At 33.8% G+C, this 23,985-nt stretch overlaps 3 protein-coding genes across 7 annotated transcripts; 1 reads left to right on the plus strand and 2 right to left on the minus strand.

Moving 5' to 3' along the window:
• Positions 1-76: 76 nt before the first annotated feature.
• LOC106079580 (tubulin polyglutamylase complex subunit 2-like) lies at positions 77-9,504 on the minus strand. 4 transcript variants are annotated; one of them, XM_013240771.2, is made up of 10 exons: positions 9,343-9,504; positions 7,434-7,513; positions 6,472-6,559; positions 3,702-3,833; positions 2,416-2,517; positions 2,165-2,215; positions 1,462-1,616; positions 1,212-1,354; positions 646-720; positions 77-497 (listed from the first exon to the last, which is right to left on the minus strand). In XM_013240771.2, the coding sequence occupies exons 1-10, from the start codon at positions 9,395-9,397 to the stop codon at positions 431-433; spliced, it is 948 nt and encodes a 315-aa protein (XP_013096225.2). In that variant the 5' UTR covers positions 9,398-9,504; the 3' UTR covers positions 77-430. The 4 variants fall into 4 exon arrangements, with proteins under 4 accessions (XP_013096225.2, XP_013096215.2, XP_013096233.2 ...); XM_013240761.2 differs by having other exon boundaries at positions 9,334-9,504; XM_013240779.2 differs by lacking the exon at positions 2,165-2,215 and having other exon boundaries at positions 9,334-9,503.
• Positions 9,505-9,783: 279 nt separating this feature from the next.
• LOC106079497 (zinc finger protein 267-like) lies at positions 9,784-19,779 on the plus strand. Of its 2 annotated transcripts, none has more exons than XM_056009841.1 (9): positions 9,784-9,932; positions 11,439-12,703; positions 12,881-13,649; positions 13,803-13,886; positions 14,503-14,782; positions 15,282-15,452; positions 15,929-16,169; positions 16,534-16,737; positions 18,090-19,779. In XM_056009841.1, the coding sequence occupies exons 2-9, from the start codon at positions 11,456-11,458 to the stop codon at positions 18,396-18,398; spliced, it is 3,306 nt and encodes a 1,101-aa protein (XP_055865816.1). In that variant the 5' UTR covers positions 9,784-9,932; positions 11,439-11,455; the 3' UTR covers positions 18,399-19,779. The 2 variants fall into 2 exon arrangements, with proteins under 2 accessions (XP_055865816.1, XP_013096125.2); XM_013240671.2 differs by having other exon boundaries at positions 9,784-9,920.
• Positions 19,780-20,270: 491 nt separating this feature from the next.
• On the minus strand, positions 20,271-23,956 carry LOC106079604 (NADH dehydrogenase [ubiquinone] iron-sulfur protein 4, mitochondrial-like). The gene is made up of 5 exons (XM_013240798.2): positions 23,766-23,956; positions 22,005-22,110; positions 21,727-21,902; positions 21,474-21,547; positions 20,271-20,664 (listed from the first exon to the last, which is right to left on the minus strand). The coding sequence occupies exons 1-5, from the start codon at positions 23,831-23,833 to the stop codon at positions 20,561-20,563; spliced, it is 528 nt and encodes a 175-aa protein (XP_013096252.1). The 5' UTR covers positions 23,834-23,956; the 3' UTR covers positions 20,271-20,560.
• Between the last annotated feature and the right edge of the window lie 29 nt (positions 23,957-23,985).

The raw sequence follows: 23,985 nt of genomic DNA on the forward strand, positions 1-23,985 counted from the left end.
AGAAACACTTTTTACTTCCAGGTTTAATTGCTGATCGAAACAAAATTAACAGTAAAAAATTAAAGACTCAGAAAAATAGGTCAAAACGTATTTAATATAACATTTGATTCCAACAAATAAATACAGTCTCTTGCACCTTCTCAGTAATTGAAGAAAAAATGAAAGCAATCTTATTTACATTGGGATAAGAAAAAGAAAGAACAATGAAATGCAAACAAAACTTAACACAGACTTAAGTATATGCTGAATAAATATATCCACATGGATCAATAAAGCAGTCTTAGTCTTAGAAGTTTCTTAGATTTATGTCTAAGCTCTGATGATGACAAAATCTTTATTGATATTTTAGTTCAGTTCAGGTTTTTAACATTTAATATGAAACTGACACAAACAAAAACAAAAAATAAGCAAAGGTAGATAATAAGATTCTTTACTTGGATTTAACATTGGGCTGAGAGACTGAGGCAGTGACATGTTTCCCTGCTACTGCTGCTGACCTGTCCACAAATAGATGATTCATTTTTAAGCACTGACATGTCAAGAAGCGCAATTCATTTTTATGGAACATTGCACATACTGAAAAATTACTTGCAAAATGAAATTAGACTGACTTAATTGACATGTAAATTATTTCTAATCACTAACCTGGCAGAACTAATGGGCTGTCTTTTCTTCGACACATTTGTCCCAGAAGCCATATTTTGAGCAGCTCCTGGTTTCCTACAAAGATTGTAAGGAATAATTTTTTTTTATTATAGAATTGTTCTTTTGAAAAGTTTGAAGTCCATGACATGTCAAAGGAACAGGAAAGTCAAGGAGATGAAACATTAGCAATGGTTGTAAATGATTACATTTATATGATTTATTATCCTGCAGATATATTGTTTTTACAAGTGTGTTAGTATACATAAAACAATTTGAAATCATACAGACAAACATTTTTTTTTTAAAAGGTAAAAAAAAATTTATCATAACAAAGATATAACACTTTGACACCAACACTTACAGTACAGAATACAAAAGTTAAGACTAAATTTTTAAAATATTGATAATGTACCTTGTTTTTAATTTATCTATTGTATCATGTTGATTTATATCTTTTGATAAAGTAATAGACTGTAAATATAGAAAATTGTTAATTAATCTAAGAACAATGCAATGGAGCTAATGACAAATGATTTTATGCGTCCACAAAAAATAATTCTACTTACTTGCGATCACTTTTTCCTTTGAACACTTTATTTAGATCTAGAGGTGAAGAGGCCATGCCTTTTCCTGCGGTATGAGAGCTTTTTGTGACGTCTCCCATCAAATCAATTTCTAGTCGAACTGGTGCATACAAGTTGAACCATTGCTGAGAACAAATGAGTTCAAATGCTTTATTCAAAGTCTTAGTAAAATGTGACTTTCAAAATAAAAAAAAAATGAAAAAGTAAAAAAAAAACTTCATAAATGGCTTACCAGTGATGTTGGTGGCAGACCAATATCCGTAAATGCTAATTGCCAATGAGGCAAACCAAGATGCATAAGCATCAGTCTATAATAAGCTTGGAAAGTGGGACATATGAAGTGCCAGCGCAGAGAACGATCCAGAAACCAAATCTCTGTTGTGTAATCTTCAGAAAAAAAAAGCACCAGAAATTATGAATCTTAAAATTTATAGTTATCAGTACCACAGATCAAATCATTATCAACATTCGAATATTGTTTTTTTATTATATACTTCAATCAAATTAATTTAAATATTTGAGGATTTATTCAGTTGAAGACCTATACTAAAGAACCAGAAAAGCTGCAGATGAAGAGAACAGAATCACTTGTAATGTTTTGTAAAGTATTAGACAAAGTAAGAGACATTTTCAGATTCATTTTAAAGTTGACACGACAAAACACTACAAGACAAAACACTACAATTGTGCACTTAAATAAACTGCATGATTATCACACAATATAATTCTTTGAATATTCATATAAAATTAGGCTAGAAAAGTATTTTACAAAGATAAAATCTAAAACGTTAGTCAACTAATGATACAGATAAAAAAAATTATATGGATGTATTTTAAATGTTATAATAATTTAAACCAATAAATGTGTTAGAAATGAACATGAAAAAGGCCTACATCTAAAAGGCATAAGTAGCTATGTATTTATATAATCATACCACTTGGAAACTTAAAGTCATTTTCATTATCAGGATCAACGTCATCGTCTCCTAATGGTATTATAATAAACATGCTTATATATTCTGTATTACAACCATGCAAATATATTGTATTATTCTATACATGACTGAAAATCTTAATTTTTTTTTTCATTTTGGTTTTTAAATTAATTTATGATGTAAAAAATATTGTTACTGATAGCAATCACTAGAGTGGTAAAAATAACTTGATACAGCTTCACGGTACAAACCTTTTGGAGTGACTTCATCGTAAACCAGACAAACTTTACCATAACCTTGACATTGATCTAATTGAAAAATTTTGCTAGTGACAAAGCTTGGCAATTTTCTGCCTAGAAGAACAGTAATAAACAAATTGCAAAAATTAAATGAATATTTTGGTACTAACAAAAAATGCTTACTAACTCTACAGCACTAAGTATTATTTGGACAATTCTATATTCATACTCTGCTTTTTTTATATTTCCAAAGAACTGAATTCTTCAGCTAATCTAAGTGTCATATATAGTAAAATCCTGTGGGCACAGGTTCTAGTTACATTGATGATAACAGCTTTAGGATTTGAGTTCTATAAGGGATGAAAAAACTGATAGTCTCACTTAAATCAATAATATACTCATTTAAAGATACTTTTTTTTTTTCAGATAAATTGTATTTAACAAGATATAAGACCAAGCTTTTACAAGATATCTTTATTGATCCTAAGTGGAAATTTATTGTGCTTACAAGGACTCTTTTTTTTTTCACTTGTAACAACAATCCACATAATTAGAACAGACAAAACATACAGAGAAGTTCATTGAGTGACTAAACACAAATGTCTTGATTTTTTTCCCCGATCCCTAGTCAATGAGTTGCGCTGATACAGTCTGACAAAATGAGAGAGACAAATGAGTTTTTGTACCCTTTGGTTCTAGCCTTGATGGACAGAAGTTGCCCACCTTGGGATGACTTTATATAGATCTAATAGAGTGGATGGCAGTTGTCCTCTTAAGATTTTTCCAACCTTGCTGAGGCATTTTTGTTCGCAAAGTTCATTTAAGTGTGGTAGGGTGGTCTGTGTGGTTTTTGATGATCTATACGACTGTCCAAGTGGTGCAACAGTTTGGATGCCATGTTGCTTTGCCAACAAGTTATTACATATGTTAGCAGATTTTGAATAGTAGCTCTGTACAAATTTACTAAGATGCTAATTTGTGGCTTGAAGCTGTTAAGTTTGTTTAACAAAAATAGCCGCTGTATGACTTTTTTTCTCCCCCACATTGTCAAGATGGTCTTTCCATGAAAGTTTGTTATTTTTTCTTTCTGAACTCTATTATGAGTTAATATTATTCTATTATGAGAGGGTAATACTAATGTTATTTAGAGATTTATAAGCTATGAATGGGGCAATGTATACAGACAAGCATAGCATTGGACTTTATATGGCCTAATAAAACTTAAAGGTGCCCTTACATGGAAATAGGACTTGAACTTCTGCACATCTTTAAAAAAAACAAAAAAACTAAAATATCACCATTTTTGTCTTTGTCTCCATCAAGGTCCCACAAAGAAGGTGTGAGATGAGAGCCATCATCCACTGCAGCATCCAGTAAAACCAGCTGGCTAATTGAGCAGAGTTCCATGTTGCCGACTGGAACAGTGTTATCTAAATGTGAAATGAGAATATCCTAACAACTTTGTGTTAAATGTATACCTCAGAATAAAAATCCTAGAAACAAATCACTAAATGAACATCTCTTTTCCTCTCTTCTAGGTTCTACTGTCTTAATCTCAAGAACAATGGCAGTTTAACTGATAAAAAAACTTCTCTTGAGCCATAATTGATTATTTTCGTTGAAATTTAAGTCTGCTAGATAAAAGATTATGCTTGTTATTTAAAGGTCATGACCTTGAATTTTAGATCTTTGTGGACGTTCCCTGCAGCATCATGACATCTTAGCCCAAACATCATGCAGATTGGCATGGCGATAGGGAAGGTTTGAGTCTGGGACCATGGGGATTCTTCTATAAAGAGGGTTTGTGCCTGGGGCCATGGGGATTCTTCCATAACGAGGGTTTGTGCCTGGGGACATGGGGATTCTTCCATAAAGAGGGTTTGTGCCTGGGGCCATGGGGATTCTTCAATAGGGAAGGTTGAGTCTGGGACCATGGGGATTCTTCCATAAAGAGGGTTTATGCCTGGGGCCATGGGGATTCTTCCATAAAGAGGGTTTGTGCCTGGGGCCATGGGGATTCTTCCATAAAGAGGGTTTGTGCCTGGGGCCATGGGGATTCTTCCATAAAGAGGGTTTGTGCCTGGGGACATGGGGATTCTTCAATAGGGAAGGTTTGAGCTTGGGGCCATGGGGTATTCTTTGATAGGGAGGGTTTGTGGCTGGGGTCATGGGGATTCTTCGATAGGGAAGGTTTGAGCCTGGGGCCATGGGGATTCTTCCATAGGGAAGGTTTGTGCCTGGGGCCATGGGGATTCCTAGATAGGGAAGGTTTGTGCCTGGGGCCATGGGGATTCTTCCATAGGGAAGGTTTGTGCCTGGGGCCATGGGGATTCTTCCATAGGGAAGGTTTGAGCCTGGGGCCATGAGGATTCTTCCATAAAGAGGGATTGTGCCTGGGGCCATGAGGATTCTTCCATAAAGAGGGTTTGTGCCTGGGGCCATGGGGATTCTTCGATAGGGAAGGTTTGTGTCTGGGGCCATGGGGATTCTTCGATAGGGAAGGTTTGAGCCTGGGGTCATGGGGATTCTTCGATAGGGAGGGTTTGAGCCTGGGGCCATGGGGATTCTTCGATAGGGAGGGTTTGTGGCTGGGGTCATGGGGATTCTTCGATAGGGAAGGTTTGAGCCTGGGGCCATGGGGATTCTTCCATAGGGAAGGTTTGTGCCTGGGGCCATGGGGATTCCTAGATAGGGAAGGTTTGTGCCTGGGGCCATGGAGATTCTTCCATAGGGAAGGTTTGTGCCTGGGGCCATGGGGATTCTTCCATAGGGAAGGTTTGAGCCTGGGGCCATGAGGATTCTTCCATAAAGAGGGTTTGTGCCTGGGGCCATGAGGATTCTTCCATAAAGAGGGTTTGTGCCTGGGGCCATGGGGATTCTTCGATAGGGAAGGTTTGTGCCTGGGGCCATGGGGATTCTTCGATAGGGAAGGTTTGAGCCTGGGGTCATGGGGATTCTTCGATAGGGAGGGTTTGAGCCTGGGGCCATGGGGATTCTTCGATGGGGAGGGTTTGTGGCTGGGGTCATGGGGATTCTTCGACAGGGAAGGTTTGAGCCTTGGGCCATGGGGATTCTTCGATAGGGAGGGTTTGTGGCTGGGGTCATGGGGATTCTTCGGTAGGGAAGGTTTGAGCCTGGGGCCATGGGGATTCTTCCATAGGGAAGGTTTGTGCCTGGGGCCATGGGGATTCCTAGATAGGGAAGGTTTGAGCCTGGGGCCATGGGGATTCTTTGATAGGGAGGGTTTGTGGCTGGGGTCATGGGGATTCTTCGATAGGGAAGGTTTGTGCCTGGGGCCATGGGGATTCTTCGATAGGGAAGGTTTGAGCCTGGGGTCATGGGGATTCTTCGATAGGGAGGGTTTGTGCCTGGGGTCATGGGGATTCTTCGATAGGGAGGGTTTGTGCCTGGGGCCATGGGGATTCTTCGATATGGAAGGTTTGAGCCTGGGGCCATGGGGATTCTTCGATACGGAAGGTTTGAGCCTGGGGCCATGGGGATTCTTCTTCTTCTTCTTATGCGTTGGTCATGTCGAGATAGCTTATAATAGGCATCCTTTTTCTTGTAATCGGGATGTGAGCTGGTCCAATTCTCATTTATTCTACACTCTATTATTTTCATCATTTCTTCTGGATAGAGAGGGATTTTCATTTGTTTGTTAATTCTTCCATCTTTGGCCAGTATGTCTGCTTTTTCATTGCCTTCTAATTCAATATGTGCTGGAATCCATTGAAAAGCAGTTTCCCTGCTGTTTTTAAGGTTTACAAGAACTGTCCTGAGTTGTTTTATAAAGGAAGTATCCAAGTTTGCTTTGAAGGACTGCTTTGGCATCGGTCAGTAAGACGATTTGGCTCTTTGGTGATGACAGTCGACAGTGCATATCAAGAATCAACCCTGGTTAATTGTAATCCAAAAATACTGGCTATCTTTACCAAATCAATGTAGTCCTGAATTATTATTTTTTCATGTTTCACTGAAAATTATGAATTTTAGTGAAATTTTAATTGAAATCTGATTATCATATTGATCGGGATCAACAGAACTAAAGATAACAAATGTAAATCTTACTTTCCATTGTAACACACCAAGTAAGATGAAATCCATTGCATGTAAGAAAGAAATTCTTCAAGTCCTCAGGAAGTAGAAGACAATGCTTCTAAAATGAATATGAAAAATAAAACTGTATATATCCCTAATCAGAAAATAAAAAAAATAAAAAAAAAAAAAGTAAAGTTCCCCCATTCAGACCTTGCAATCTTCAGGGCAGATGATGTAAAAGTCATCTGTTTCTGTGACCAATGGTTAACGAGGGTGTCATGTGGCCAGCACAATGACCAACAGTCTTTACTTTTCCACAAATTAAGTCAGGTACCCATTACAGCTAGGTGGACTCAGAGGCGTCCAAAGATTCCGAAATTAAGAATCTTAGTCTTCACCAGCATTTGAACCCAGGACCCTCGGTTCAGAAGCCAAGCCCTTTACCACTCAGCTACTGCACCTCTCTAGTCAGAAGAATAGAGCAATCAATTGTATTTCTTGATACTACTGTCCATACTATTCTTTGAAAAAAAAAATAAAAAAAATATGAACACTTGATAGTTCCTTAGTTTGGTATCTTTCTATGTACAATGTACACTAATTGAAGATATTGGAATTTTCTTGAAATTATAAAACTAATGTTTATATCTGTAAAGAATGACTCTCTTCCGGCTAAAACTTTGCTTTCATATAAAGATGGTGGTTCTCATCCTTTACTGAATTATGCCCCCATTTTACTAAGGTAAAGAAATATGTGATAGCAAGAGAATGTAAACAAGTTTAAATAGCCAATCATTGTATAAATCATTGTATAAATCTAACCTGTTCCCACATAAGAACTGCTGGACGTTCAGCTAAAACTTTACATTCATATAAAGATGGTGGTTCTCAACCTTTACTGAATTATGCCCCCATTTTACAAAGGTAAAAAAATATGGGATAGCAAGAGAATGTAAACAAGTTTAAATAGCCAATCATTGTATAAATCTAACCTGTTCCCACATAAGAACTGCTGGACGTTCAGCTGGTGGTTTGATGTCATTTTTCACTTGACAAATACCAGGCTTTTTTTCTTTAAAAAAATAATAGGTGAAAAACAAAATAAAAACTTTTAAAGTCCTATTGAAATAGACATGCGGGAAATTAGAAAATAATTAAAAAGTTGTTTTGAAAATATGAAGGTCTTTATTTTGATGCCAAAAAATATGCAGGTCACAACTAGGCTTGCATAGTCATGTGAAACACTGCACTCACCCTTAATCTTCAGAATCAAAAACATTGCCATTACTATTATTATATAGTACATTATAGATCTAACTAAATCTTAATCTTCTTCTTCTTATATAATACAGACGTTACTTCAAAAAAGAAGATGATTACGTCCTACGTGTCATGCATTTAGTCATGCATATTAACCAATGACTTAAATTCTGCCAAGTCACTGGTTTTCCTGGCTAGCTCAGGCAACCCATTCCATGCTCTAATAGCACTAGGAAAGAAGGAGTATTTGTACAAATTTGTCCTAGCATATGGGACAAGGAATGTGCCTTTATCTTTGTGTCTTTCATAGTATTTTATTAAATTTTGTTTTTGTATTTGAAGATTATGGTTCAGTGTTTTATGTATAATTGCTACATTACTTTTGAGTCTTCTGCCCTGAAGGCTTTCTAAATTTAGTGATTTTACTAAAGGTGTTACTCTAGTCAAATGTGAGTATTCGTTTGTTATGAATCTCACTGCTCTATTTTGTGTCTGTTCCAGTTTCTTAATGTTTTCTTGAGTTGAGGGGTCCCAAACGGAGGATGCATATTCTATTATTGGCCTAACCAAGGTTAAATAACATTTTAATTGAGATCTATAATAATTTAATAATAATCAGATTATATTTATGCAAAATATTTTTTTTTGTTTTGTAAAATGAATGAAGTTTTACACACAAAAAAATTCCACCATTACTATGTGGATCTATATGCTGGTATTGAAAATAAGGAAAAATAAAAGGTATTATTAGGAGCTGTCAGTACACAAATAAGACATTAAAGTATCAAATCAAAAATAAATCATTCTTATTAATCATATCAATTCAATATATTATATATAGAAAGGCCTATAATTATGAGGAATATAATACATATGGTTCCCAGGTCACTTCATCCCCAGTCATTTCATCCCCTGGTCATTTCATCCCCCGGTCATTTCTTTACCTGATCATTTCATCCCCTGTTATTTTCATCATCTGATCATTTTATCTAACAAATAGTAATTGTAAAAATCATGAAATGAACAATATTTAATATTATATAATATAATATAAAATTAAATGCCATTAAAAACAATAAAAAATTAACATGTATAAATAAAGAGGTAATATAAAAAAAGGGTTATCCTGATATTATTACCAAACCTTGGCCTTTAATCATTACGTCATGCGCAGGATAATATTATAATATTACATCCCCCACATCCAATAGAAGCGCTATAGCTAAGTACACACCTAGATTTACAATATATTATAAGATTTCTCATCAAGAATGCAAAGTGGAAGAGGAAACACTATAAACGCAAAAGAAACATGTCAAAATATAAAAAAAGCATTATACATAATCATATTTATTATAATATATTATTAGTATTATTAGATGAAATGAGGGCTTAAAGTCAAAGCCTTAACAGCACAATTAAACAATGAAAAAAGAAAAAAAAATTAATTGGGGATGAAATTACCAGGGGCTGAAATGACCGGTCACCATGCCATATAATTATTATATAAATAATATAATTAAATAATTATTATTATATTTATATTCATTAATTATGATATGACTAAAAGATTTTTTGACTAGAATAAATTTGAAGGTAAACTAAAAGTTAAACTTAATGAGTTAGAAATACCCAAGTAACTTTTAATATAGATTGTAATTTGGTCAAGATAATTTTTATGGTTTATCTCATCCATTCTTTAAACTAAAGAGTTGTTTAAAACCACTGCCAATGAATGGTCAATGGGCGAATGGCTCTTCTTCCCAAGGATCCATTTTGTATCGAAGGAAGCAAGCACAGACCTATATAATAATGAGTATATAGATCTAGATCTATTATTTCTATTGTTACAATTTTGTATTCTAGATTCTCTAGATCTTTTGTCTAGTCTAACCACAATTTAAACATGTTTTTGTTTTTCCCTATGATATCTATATCTAGATTTAATAACACTAAAATATACTAAAGCGCTAGATCTTGTCTGTGTTAATGAGGACCATAATATTAATGATCTAAATAAACTTTTTACCGGAAATCAAAAGCTTGTTTATGATTCGCTCAATTACTCCAGATCAAGCCCATCGTCCGAATCAACATTAGATTACTTATCATTAATCATTATTAGTGACTGATTAGTGACTATTTACTATTATAGTCATTGGTGACATTTAGATCTACACTTAAGTCTACACTAGTCTAGCTCTGGACTAGATAGATCGGTAGTCCTACCTGTACTTCTAGATTACTTTATCAGTGAGTTTATGATCATGAAAGTTTTTGATTCGGACCCTTTCGTTCTTCATCTCTCACTGACACTACTGACAACTGACAGTGTGACACTACTCACTCTTATTTATGACTCTTTATACTATCACATAAGTGGTCATAAGAATAATAAGACGATAAGCCAAGTCATGTCATATAGACATAAGTCATAGATCTAAAGTCTAAGTCTAAATGATAAGTAGTCTTAGTTTAAGTTACTTAGTAGAATAGTAGATCTATCGATCTATCTCTAGTAGTGACTCTCTAGCTAGGTACTCTTCAGAAGAGTAGTCTTCATCTCTATTTTACTCTATTTCTCTGTCCATTAATTTGATTAGATTTAGATCTAGACTCTATTATACATTTATTATTATTATGTCTATGATACTATCAATCAGTAGTAGATCTAGTCTAGATTCTAAGTATCATATAAGAACTAAGTCACTATTCATTGCCAAGTGCAGCCAAGTATTTTTAGTATAAATGCACTATGACCTATGACTACTAGTAGCTATCTAGTAGTAGTAGTGCCAGTAGTGGTCATTCAAGTAAAACCTCGTCTAATGAATATAATGAAATTCATGATAATTGTAAATGAAAATGATATCTCATAGACTCTTAGAATGATAATAATAACATTATTAAAATTAAAATGATATAGATCTAGTAATACAATTATATATAATATTAAATATAATGTCCCAAGTCAACTGACTTATTATACTAAGTGACTAGTCTACACTGCTACAGTCTTACAGTAGGTGCAGTAGCAGTAAATTTACCCCAATTCTAGCCTAAGCAGTCTTGTTGGCTTAGAACTTGAAGTTCTTACCATTTTTTACCATACATGACTGTATTTCAGTACTTGACATAATTGATAATAATAATAAATAATTAAAATAATCTTTATTGTCTGTAAGGAAATTTGTCTTACAATTTCTGCATTATAAACAAAACATTTATAACTATGAAAAAAAACAAAATTTACATTCACACCAGACTCCCTCATAATTTACTTGTGAAAAGTTTATATCAGATTGTTCCTATTTAATGATTTGATTGCCAGGGAGAACAAAAGAGTGTTTGTGTCTGTATGATGTAGGATGTAGATTTAGAATTTAGATATATAGAACTATTGTAGATAATCATACTAAGACTGATTATACACTGACTCTAGAACTCTGTTAAACAGAGAAACAGAGTCTGTTTCTAAATTATAGATCTAGACTCGATCTAGATCTTGTGAATTCTAGTGCTTCTACTTATAGATTTGCCCTTGATGAAGGAACCATTTCATTATAATATTATACACATTTTAAGGCATCTTGATCTATATCCACATAAATGATAATGATTATTATAAATCTAATATAAATATCATAAAAATCATCTAGAATGTTTGTATAATTAGGTCTAATTAAAAATCAAATTTCAACAATAGTCAGTACTGTTTGTCTTTCATTCCCAACTAGGATCACATGATCAAATCATGTCTGAATGTGCTGTGGAAGATGTAAAAACTGTTGAAGATGTCCTAGATCAAGCTAGCACAACCAGAGCTAGTGCAGACTGTATAGGTAATCTTGCTGTATTTGGGGGACACCCTGAGATGGAAATATCAGAGGACTTAACTGTTTCTGACTCATCACTCAGTAGCCTTGTGGAAACAAGCTCACACCTGCAAGGATTAGAACATGAGAAAACATGTGTGAGCAGCTTTCCTTCCTCTGAGGAAAACAACCAAGAAATGCAAATTGTTCTTGCTGGTGAAGGTGTCGATCTCTCAGAAATGGCAAGCAATAATATGATTATTCACAATGCAGTACCAGTTCAAGGGGAAGACATGGATACACAAATTGTCTACCTTAATCCTGATGGTACAATTAGTTTTGATCCAACGGGGTTCTTAACCACAACTACTACAGATAATGCGTCCAGTATTTCAGAGCCAAGTGACCGGTATATGCTATCCACTGCACTACAAGGTAATATCATCCTTAACTCAAGTAATATCCAGTCTAGTGAAATTACTCTTGGGCCACATTCTCAGTTGGCTTTTAAAAATGAGGATATGGTAAATGTATCAAAGTTTGGTTCGTTAAGTGAGTATGCACAGCAAACACTTACCATGGTGATTGACAATTCATCATCTCTTGGGTCAGATTACATCCTCGTTGAACCTAGTTCTTTAGTGGTTGGACAGACTCCAGAAGGCGACAGTGCCAAAAATTCTCTTGGAAGTTATCACTCTATGAAATCTGCTTTAATAGATATCCCTAGCATGGCTAGTTGCAGTATACCTGTCAATGCTACAGTTGACCACAAACCAACATTTGAACTTGCTACGTATTCAGTAAAGTTAGAGGAATTACCAATTCAATGTAGTGCTGAAGGAAACGTTATTGGAGTTAATGAACAAGGTGTGGCACAGGGTGCTGGTGATATAATAAGCCCTGATTATGGATCACTGGCAAACATGCCCAGACAAGGCGAAATATTAAAGGATGATGGGCAAAGCATCCAAGAAAAATCTTTAACAGAAAAACACAAATCTGAGCTGCGCCATCTAGAACAATCACACCTTGAACATCATTTGAAACTAACTAAAAGAAAACAAATTGAATCTAAGTGCCACAGCTCTGACATGGTGAGGACTCCAGATCATAGTGACTGTGACAGTCAAGATCAGGAACTAATTGAAGCTTTGGAAAAGAATGGAATTAATGACAAAACTCCTGTGAGTGCTTCTTATTTCTCTCTCTCTGTATATAGATATAAATATGTATGTTTTATTAATTGTAATTGGACATAAAATATTCTGTTTAGAAGGTCTTATTTAAATTCTTAAAAGAAAAAAAAATGTGTATTTATTTCCTGAGTGACAAAATGTTTTGTATTTTATTTGGCTTTCCAGATATTTTCAAGCATTTCTGCCAAAGTAAATGCCTCAATTTTGAATGTTGTGCCAGGATGTCAACATTTCTTACTACAGCAAGCACACAAATTCAAAGATGAATCCACTAGTATCATATTTAATTCAAACTCAGATTGCACGTTTAGTGGGGATATAAATTCTTTTATAAAATTTCACAATGAAATAAAACAAATTTTAAAAATGCAACAAACAACTTTTCTAGACACGAGGTTGGAAACTAGTGGCAAACAGCTCAAGGAAGAGAAAGGCATCCATTGTGAGCTATTGCGGCCATATATATCAGCCCGGGGGCGGAAGCCCAAGTGTTCGGTTAAAGCTTTACAAATGGGTTTCGTAACATCCTTGGAAAACTATTTAAGTAACGATGGACTGTGGTCACTTGATGAAGACAATAAATCTTATAGTAGAGGGAGCAGGCATCTTTATTCCCATAGAAGAAAACGAGGTCGCCCCAGAAAATATTTACAGAATACTGAAAAGAAGATTAAGGTGACAGAAAGAAATGAGGTAAAACAAGGATGTCAAGAGAAAGATGATCCAGGCTCATCTAACATTTCTAAAGAAGGCCATCTTGAGGAGGGCAAATCTGAAACTCAGAAAGATAGCCTGCAGGCTTCAGAATCCATTCAAGCTTGTATCTCTGAGGAACAGAGCAACACTCAAAATGAAGGGTTGAAAGCAGACAAGAGCGTTAATGATGAAGAAGAGCATTCTGAAATGAATCAGAGCTTGGAAAATAGGATACAAGGTATGTAATATTAATAATTACTTTTTAGCTTCTTTTGTTTATATTTGTTAGGTCTATTGTTTTGGCTTGTATGTTTTGTGTGAGTGTATGGTTGTCACATTTTCCCTTCACGACATCAATATTTTTTCTCTTCTTTCTTTTGGTATTGTCTAGAATCAGATGTCAAAGAAGGACAAGAGAACCCCTTACCTACAGAAGTGATGGTTACCAAGAGACGTGGCAGACCTTGCAAGAAATGTAACTAAAATAAAACAATTTTTGTGTACATAAATTACAAAAAAATAATTGTGTGAAGGTTTGGCTGTAGAAGCTGGTTTTATTTATCCTTTATAAAAGTTTAGCTTGGATATCAGTAAATGTTTAATTCATTTATTACTAAACTAAAATTTCATATTGCTAAATATAGGGTATAATTTTTACATAATAAAATAAAACATTTATTAAATATTATTTCATTGCTATTAAAATCATGGTCAATATAAGTGTGTCTGATGTTCATTTACCTCTCTTGTCACGTTTTATCGGATTATTTTAATGTACCTTATGTTTTCATTGGTTTAAAATTTAAATGATGAAGTAGAAATAAAGAAAAAATATAATCCCATTAAACCAGACTTTGCCAAAAATACAAAAGAAAGACAAAAAAATTAAAAGAATAAGTTTCTCTATTTTTCTTTAAAAGTTTTAATGACTGAAACAAAATTTGCTGAGAAATGTTAATGTAAAAATGAAATATTACTTTTCTATTTTTTTGGTTTGGTTTTGCCCATCTTTATATTATGTATTTTTTTTTTTTAAATGTGTGCTTTTATCGTTATCTTCTAATTATTAATAACGTTTGCCTGTCTTTCAGATGATACATATTTAACTGTGGAGAAAGCTCTTCCTAGAAATCCACTGACAGAGTCACTGGCTACAAAACAGCAGAGGAACTATGAGGAACATCTGGCGTTCAAATTCTTCTGTTCCCAGTGTTCCTTCAAGACAAAAAGGCAGAGCCATTTTCACCTGCACATGAAGTGCCACAGAGATGGAACAGAGAGAAAATATTCTTGTGGTCACTGTGAATTTGTTAGCATAAGTCTTCCTATGCTGAAACGGCATGAGCTGAAACATAAACAAAATTTATTTAGGTCAGTCATAAATTTATTCATATTGCGTATTGAGATTTGTTTTTCTCTTGAAAATTGAGTGACATTGTGGGTTGTTTTTTTTAACGAAATAATGTTACTTAAGGTATCTGTAGTATGAATCACATACAAGTGTAATAATACTCACCCCCCCCCCTCCCCCAAAAAAATAGGATGGCTCCCTGGTTGTCTTATAGGCACTTTGGACTTGAGTTCGAATGCTGCCTGTGCCATCCCCTGCAGTCCTGCATAAGGAGGTTTAAATTAGGTTGCTATAATCTTCATTCCTGAAGAAACGTCCAAATGCATAAAAGAAACTTAATTAATTATTAAATACAAATAAATATTAACCAGCCTAATGATGTAGGGAAAACTAACACTCAATTAAATTTTTACTTCAATAGAAATTCACATCATCATTATTTCTACACTTTTTTGTGTTTTTTGTTTGTTTTGTTCAATTAAAACCAGAAAAATTTAAGTTACCATTATTCATGAACAGGTGTGAAATATGTGGAGTTTACACAACAGATTCTCAGAAACTGCTTCATCGTCACATGAGATTGAAGCACAGCACTGATCAAACATTGGAGGAAAAGTTGGCCTGCCAACAATGTACATTTACCTGTTTGCGTCCAGAAGAAATGGCCCAACACCAAGCAGGACATGATAGGTTAGCTTATTTTTAAAATCAAGACATCTGGGTTCTATTCTGTGTCAAATTATTACATTTCTTTTTTCTTTTCTATGAATAATTAAGACAAATTTACTTTTTTTTTCTTCAGTCCCAAGTAAATATTAAAAATTGAAAAATGTTCTTATAAAAAAAAATGGGTTGTTGAAAAGTATTAGGTATAAGTTAAAACAACAACTACTTGACATGTTCAACTACTTGACATGTTTAGACCAAGTGTCATGCTACCAAGACAACCATTTAACTAAAATATGAAAACTTAATGATTAAAAGCTCCTTAAAAAAAAAGATAATTAGGTCCTACAGCTACACATATCCATGTGTTAATCTAGTCATGCATGTTAATTAAATGGGTCTGTGACTAGTCTAATTTGAATTTATCTTGTCATGAATAAATGTTCTATTGTATTCTAAAATGAAATGTCTTTGTCCAATGGAATATTGTTTGTCATCAGGCTGTCTCAAGCCACGAATAGCTGTTCCATGTGTGAGAAAAACTTCAGAAGCAGAATGCACCTCCAGCGTCACATAAGAGATGTGCATGGTCCTGAAATACGACCTCATCTGTGTGACACCTGCGGCAAAGCCTTCAAGAGGACAGATGCACTCCAACAACACAAGCTTGTGCACATCTCTAAATCCGCTCGAAGTTTGCCTTATAAATGCAGCATTTGTGATAAAGGGTTTCGATCACAGGTCAGCAGAACTAATGTACAGCAAAATTACAATCTTGAAAAGGGAATGGGATGTGGAGCCAAAATTAATTTCTCTGAGTTGAAGAGTCTTTTATTTAGCTCGTTGGGTAGAATGGGGGCTTTCCCTTTGATGTCTTTGTGGTTGCTTTTGAAAAACTATTATTATAATAACTGCTATTATTATTTCCTACAATTTTATCATGGTGGAGGTATTTTACTAAGGAGCCATAAAGTAAATAACCAGTGAAGAAAATAATCAAAGTGAATAAAATGACTGTATAGGTGGAAGTTCGCCATCTTGTTCCATTGCCATGTATTTTTATTTAACAGTATGAAAAAGTCTGTATCCCATCATTCATTGCCAGGCTCACCTGAAGGAACACTCCAGCATGCACAGTTCAGAACGTCCATATCTCTGTCAATATTGTGGAGCAGCATTTAAAACTCAACCAGTACAGAGGAAGCACATAATGACCTTACATCTCCAGCCCAAAAATCATGTCTGCAGCGTCTGCTGCAGACAGTTCAAAACCAAGTATGCTCTTCATCGTCATGAGAGTTCCCACAAGGTAAATCAAAAAACTTCTTCCTCTATTTCCTCAGTAGTGTAACCTTGACATTCTTGATATAATATTACATAAAGAATTGAAGTGGTCCCTTTTTTTTCAGTTATTGAAATCCTTCTGTGACATTAAACAATGTTACTTAGGGTTCACTTAGGAGATATTAGAATGTAATTTGAGGACTATTTAGCATATGATGAGGTAGTTGGGCTCTAAAAGTAAATTGTCTTTGATTCCAAACATTAAGCAAAAAAAACAAAACAGAATTCTTTTTGTCATTAGAGATCCTGCTGTAACCGACATATCTACCACATTGTCTGCTTTTGGTTAGTTATCTTTCACTCATTTTTTGGGATTCTTACACATTAACTTTACTTAGGTTCTCAAGTTATTTACTGAAGTCTTAATAAAAGTTCTCCTTCTATAAGACAGTTGCTGTCATTTATTTTCTTCTTGCCTGTAAAAGTAACTTTAAAAAAAATGATAATAAGGCTTGTCTTCGTGTCCGAAGATTAATGAGGAATACAGCATTTCCCGTGGCTGCGCAGCCCCAGCTGTGACCTGCATATTTTGCCACATCCACGGCAAGCATAACTATTATCGGCAGGTGGTCGGTTTAGATATCCTTTTATCGACTCGTTTGGGACTAGTCATTTGTGTGCTAATTACTGTATTGCCTCCAGCCTGCGCAGAGTATTTTTATAGTGATAATTGGCTCGCGCAGACCAATACCACTATTTAAGCCAAAATGCAGTTCACAGTGGCACAGAAGTCTGAGACGGCTGTGAACCACAGATAGCCGTAGGTGTTATTTCGGAGTTTCTGTCTCCTAGACTGGCTGCCGACCAAAGCTATAGAGCCCAGTCTGCCCAATGGCCGACTTGTTTCTACATCACGTATACTCTATAGATCTAACTAAATCTACATCTAGTCCTAGAAATGGTGAATGCTAGTAAAGCTAGTAATAAAATAATAGATAGCCCGGGCTAAAAAAAAATGATAACGACTAGGTAAAAACTTTTATAGCTTTAGTACACCTTTAAATAAGAGTTGACAGTAAAAAAAAAAAACCTGTGTCTGTTGAGCAATAGTGCTAACATATCTTGTTGATGGAATTTTTTTTATAAAGATGCATTCTCTTTTCAAGTTTTCTTTATAAGCATCTTTAGAAATAAAATTTGAATTTATAATTATTGCTTGCATTGTCACATGAAGTGCTTCACTCATCCTTAATTGGAATTGAAGACAATGCCTTATTATTATGGATTAAAACTGTATCTTTGTAAAAAAAAATATAAAAAAATAATCTGACAGATTTTTTTAGAAGAATTCTCACCATTATTATGAACTTGTTTCAGGCTGAAACTGAGCCAGCAACAGCGGCAGCCGCCATTTTGATTATTGATAGTGACAACTGTAAGACAGAAATTGATGCTGAAAAAAATACCCTGTCCAGTTTAGATGTGTACCCTGTATCTCTCAAAGGTGCCACAATCTCAATGGATGACCAGGTGTCTACATGTTTAGTTCAGGACATAAGAGGGTCAGCAGCCACAGTTATTGAAGCCCCCTTGGAACAGTCAGCTCAATGTTTGGAACAAGCCTTTATTCAAGCACATTCAGATGGAACGTTGTATTATTTTACTGGAGAGCTTCCAACACTGTAATAGTTTTTCTATAGAGTTAAGCAAAACATAGAACTCTACACTCTGCAGTTTCTTTGATATTGGAAGCTTTATTTACCTTGAAAAGAACGTTGGAAGCTTCACATAATATTGTAGGCTAGCATTGAAAACTATTCAATGGATACAATATTACAGGTCAACTATGAAAACTTAGAACATGACAATTTTCTGACTTTTGCATTTAATTCTTTTATTTTTTTTCCCCCAGTTTTGTTGAGAATCCCAACTAATTAAAGACTAGTCATAAACGACTAATTTATTTAATTTTTAATGATTTTCATTATGTTAATGCTAAATGTCTGTTTCTATTATAGATGTCAATATCACATTTGAAAAGTAATGCCATATTTTTATTTATGTTCGTGTTACACATTCTAATTAGAATTATTTTTTTAATTAATAGAATATTCTGGTTAGGCTAAAATGGTAGTACATTCCATGCCTCATCCTGGCACCACCATGGAAATGTCTGTTAAGGGAGAGAGATGACCACCATGGAAATGTCTGTTAAGGGAGAGAGATGACCACCATGGAAGTGTCTGTTAAGGGAGAGAGATGACCACCATGGAAATGTCTGTTAAGATGTGATTAAATGATCATCTAATCAACGGGGCTACGGATAGAGGGATCAGTAAAGACCCATCTCTCATATATGGCCTTTGGATAATAAGGGTCATAATAGGGCACAAGTTCGACCCTTGACACTTAGGTTATACTAAAGATAATTTGTTTTATGTTTAGTTTTTCAAGTTACTAATTCTATGCTTCCATCTTCACAATCACTAACATTGTTTTTCTTTTCCTTCAGAAGACAATTATAAGATCTTAAATCTGTTTTTTGTTACATGTGCCTTTGATAAAATTGTAAGATTTTTATTTTACAGTATTTTTGTACTCTTGGTGTTACTAAGATTCTCTCCATACTTTTGTTATAATTTTGCCAAATTAAACAATTGGGGTTGGCAATCATAATTATTTTCTTTGTCATCTTAACTCTTTCTCTCCTAACTGACGATACCAACGTTGATTCCACCAGAATGTAGTAAATAATTATGGAGAGAAAGAGTTAAACAAATTCTTTCTTTAGTTATTTTTTAAATTAAAAATAAAATAAATGGATTGACCATTACACACTTTTCAGGATATAGTAACATTTCTACATTTGTTAAACATTTCAAGGGTTCTCATGTACTCAGTATTTAACCGGCAGGTAAATACTAGTAAATTATAAAGCAATCTAAAACTACATAAGAACCTTATTTTAAGAATTGATCACAGTTAATTGTAAACATATTTAATAAATTTGATATGAACACTCCAAATTCTTTATTCATGCAATAAATCTCAGTTTGTCTCACTAAAACACATTCTAGAAAATGAGTAGTTTTGTTTCTTTGCAAGCTTGTTAACTCTTTCTCTCCTAATTAATGATGGTATCGTTGATTTGGCCCCATTAAATACATTTTTGGCGTTATAAACTTTAATTTGTGTTCTATAAAAAAGAGCATGCACTTTCCTATAATTCTATACCAAAACTAACGTTTTCAAATTACAAACAAAAATGTTATTGAAGTTTAATCATTACAGGGTAGAATGCACAAATGTCAAAAATGAACAATTATGTAAGAAAATAATTACGGAGTTAAAAATGTCCAAATCCTTTGCCAAATAATTTTTTTTTTTCTTTTTAATTCTAATGTTGAGTTTGAATTTGCACTTGTTTATCTTAAATAAGGTGTTGGAGGAATTAAAGTAGAACGAATCTCCTGGATAATGTTTTAAATTTGTTCATTGTCTAAAACCTAAGTGATGCCATGACTTTAGTAAGTTATCATATCAAAAGGCAAACACAACTTTGTTACAAGTTCATATTTATTTATCTCACACAATTCATGCTGCACAGAAATACAACACTGTTATTTTCATTCTACACCTTGGACTCTGTGTACATTTTCAACTATGAAACACATTTAGAAATCAATAAAATAAGCTTAAACATATCTGAAAACATCTTTGCCATTCAAACAGAGCAACGATATTTTTTTCTATTCCATTTAAATTTTTAGTGCAGTAACAATGACATTCTTTAGTTAATTACATTACATGTATTGTCTCCTAAAGCTTGACTGGACTAAAGAATACGACTACTTGGTAGAAACTCTGGTTCTTTTATTCCAAGCAAAGTTGGCACCATACGATTTCTTGACCATTTTTGGTTTCTTCTCTTCCTCGACAAACCAATCCCAGCCTGGTCAAAAGAAAAAAAGAGACATAGGTCAGTGTTTAAACAACATAATGGAAGACTTGCAAGTTTCTAGTGTTAGAACTTAAAATGATTACGACATTAAACAATATTTACTTATACTAAACCATATACTAAAACTTGGGAGTTTTTCTATCTGAGAAACAATGGATTGAGACACAGAAGAGTTCTTTGGGCCATAAGTTCTACTTATGCTTTTTTTTTTCTTTTTTTTAATATAACAGATCAAGAGGAAAACACTTTTCCAAAACATTTTTCCATTGATCACACAATGGATTGATGATGTCGAAGCAGATCTGCAACAGCTTGGGGTTAGGGTGTGGAGACGAAAGACCCAGGAAAGATCTGAATGGAAGGATGTGTTGAAGCAGGCCAGAGCCCTCCATGGGCTGTAGCGCCACTGGGATGGATAGATGGATTGATCTTTTGGGATCTGAGTCCACCCACATTTAATGGGTACCTGACATTAGTTGGGGAAAAGTAAAGGCGGTTGGTTGTTGTGCTGGCCACAAGACACCCTTGTAAACCGTAGGCCACAAAAACAAATGACCTTTACATCATCTGCCCCATAGACCACAAGGTCTGAAAGGGAACTAACATAATGACCAAAGCCGTACTGATACATGTGCTAGCTATTTTATGGCTACCAGCTCTGGTTGCAAATGAATACTACACAGATCCTCTTGTCTAAACTAAACTGCTTTGTAGTTAAAGTAAATGAATAATTAAGAAAAACAATTGTGAATAAAATTCTTGCATGTTAAAAATCTCCCTCATCAAAACCATGTATTTACCATTTTTCTCACAAAATGAAATGGCATCTTCCTTACTGTTGAAGTTGACTTCAAGATTAGACAAAGGATCACCACTGGAGGAAAGAAGGCAATATAAAAAGAAATTAATTAAAGTGACATTATATTTATTGCTTATTAAATGCTGAAAGCTAGATTGAAACAAGGAATAAACTATTAGATGCCATAAAGCAATGATATTTGACAGCATTCTGCTCATGGCTTTTCAAATTTAAGCTAAAAACCAAATTCTTACGTTGAAATCCAGCCCATTAATGGGTTTTCCCATCTTTCTCGTGAATCAAACTCCATTCTCCACCTGCGTGTGTTATAGGTTCCTGACTGCATTGTATTACGAGCAGGAACAAATATTCTGACAGTTCTGGTCTTTATGTGCTCTTCCGGCACTCCACTTATAGCCGAAATGTCCATCTACAGAAAAGAAAACAAAAAACATTACATCATTAAAAAAAAAGGATTTTTTTTTTTACTACAATTATGAATCCAGTGAAAAGTACAACAAACTGAACTTACTTTCTCATTCACAATTATTGAGACATCTTTCTTGTCTCTCTGTTTTTCATATTCAGTGAAAGTATGTCCAGTGGCCGCAGTTAAATCTGATTTTGACCTGCAAAAACTAAATAGAAAACAACAGTTATTCATCTTAACTTACACTGTATACTTTAGATTTATCACACAAATTACTGCTGTTCACTAGCAAGTCAACGGGAGATGCAGAGGCCATAGATGTAAACTATATAGATAACAGCGTGATGACATTATATTTATGATTGTGTTTACATACAATACTTATTTTTCCTTTGTGCAGGCAGGCAGACAGACAGACAGACAGACAGACAGATAGATAGATAGATAGATAGATATAATGACAAACAGAATCCCTTGCCAGGGGAAATATAAAAGGACTAAAATATTCCAAAGAAACTTCTATGCTTCTTTTTTTTTTCTTTCTTTTAATGAACTCCTTCAAAACATTAATCCAATAATTCACAATACAGCACTACTTGACATATAAATATATGTATATTCTTACAAAACCACTGAAATAATAAAGCCACAAAGTAATAGCACTTGAATATATTAATACAACTAAACAACAGAGCTTTTCTATATTCTGAACTTAAACATTACTTTTACTAATATTTAACTTGGTCAGCAAGTAGTATACTCTGGGAACATGGTGGCTGGGTGGTAAAGCTATTTAATTTACTTGTTATTAACACAAAAATATTCACTAACCTATATTTAGATTCAGTTTCAGTGCAAATTGAAAAATAAAAAAAAAAAGAAACTTTAGTGGAAAGGTAATTAAAAACCACAGCTAAACTCCATTATCTTATCTTATAATCTTACAAATTGCAGATGTTCCTTCATAAGAGAAGACTATTATTAGATCTACGTCTTAAGTGTTCCATGATGATTCCATGTTATTATTCTAGTCATGCTGCTAAGTCATTGGTTTTCCTATCTGATCTTATTTTATATAATTCAGATGTTACTTCAAAAAAAAAGAAGAGGGTTATGTCCTACGCGTCATGCATCTAGTCATGCATGTTAACTAATGACAACTAGATCTAGCGAAGTAACGTGTATTATGTTCAATGTTACGTATATTGACTATATTACTATATAACTGAGTATAATAATAATATATATGTATATATATTAAATATTGTATATCTACATACACTATTATGACTATAATACACTAACACTATTACAGTAATTATACTTTATAGACTAGATCTAGTAACTATTTTTGCTATATTTACTATAGTATAGTGTCTATAAGTATAGTATATAATTTCACTATATAGATCTAATATAGAGATAGAGTCTAGTCAATAGTCTATACATTATTTACAAAAAAATAATTATTACACAAAATACACGAGACAAATACTGAATTGACGAACTATAGAATAGATATCTATCTTAGTATCTAGTCCTAGAATAATCTAGATAATCATAATAAAATAGATAATTATAGGGTAATTAATAATAGATATATAATTATATTTATTATATTTTTTATATTTATAATATGATATTACCTTATTTTTAATTAAATTAATTAAATTAAATTTATTAATAGATTAGAATAATTAGATCTAATCTATAATACTATATAATGACAATTTTAATCTATGATCTAGACTCTCAGTGACTGTCATAAATTAAAATTCATATGATTTCTCAGAATTTCTGATCATGTCTGATGTGTACATCAAACATCATAATGAATGATAAACCTAAGGATGGTCAACTAACCTGGCACTTATCAATTGCTTTGACAGTCGAAGAGGTCCCAGAATCTTAGTTGACATTGCCGACGCCATGTCCTAGCATTGCCTATCGAAGTAGGCTTATTTATAAACGAGATCTAAGACTTAATAACAAGCTACTGTACTACAGTATTAGATCTAAATATATATCAAGTATCTACGACCTTGAGGAGATTACTCTAAATTATCATCCTTTCTAAATTCCT

The sequence above is a fragment of the Biomphalaria glabrata genome, chromosome 1 (genome assembly GCF_947242115.1).
Source record: "Biomphalaria glabrata chromosome 1, xgBioGlab47.1, whole genome shotgun sequence".
Lineage (NCBI taxonomy): Eukaryota > Metazoa > Mollusca > Gastropoda > Planorbidae > Biomphalaria > Biomphalaria glabrata.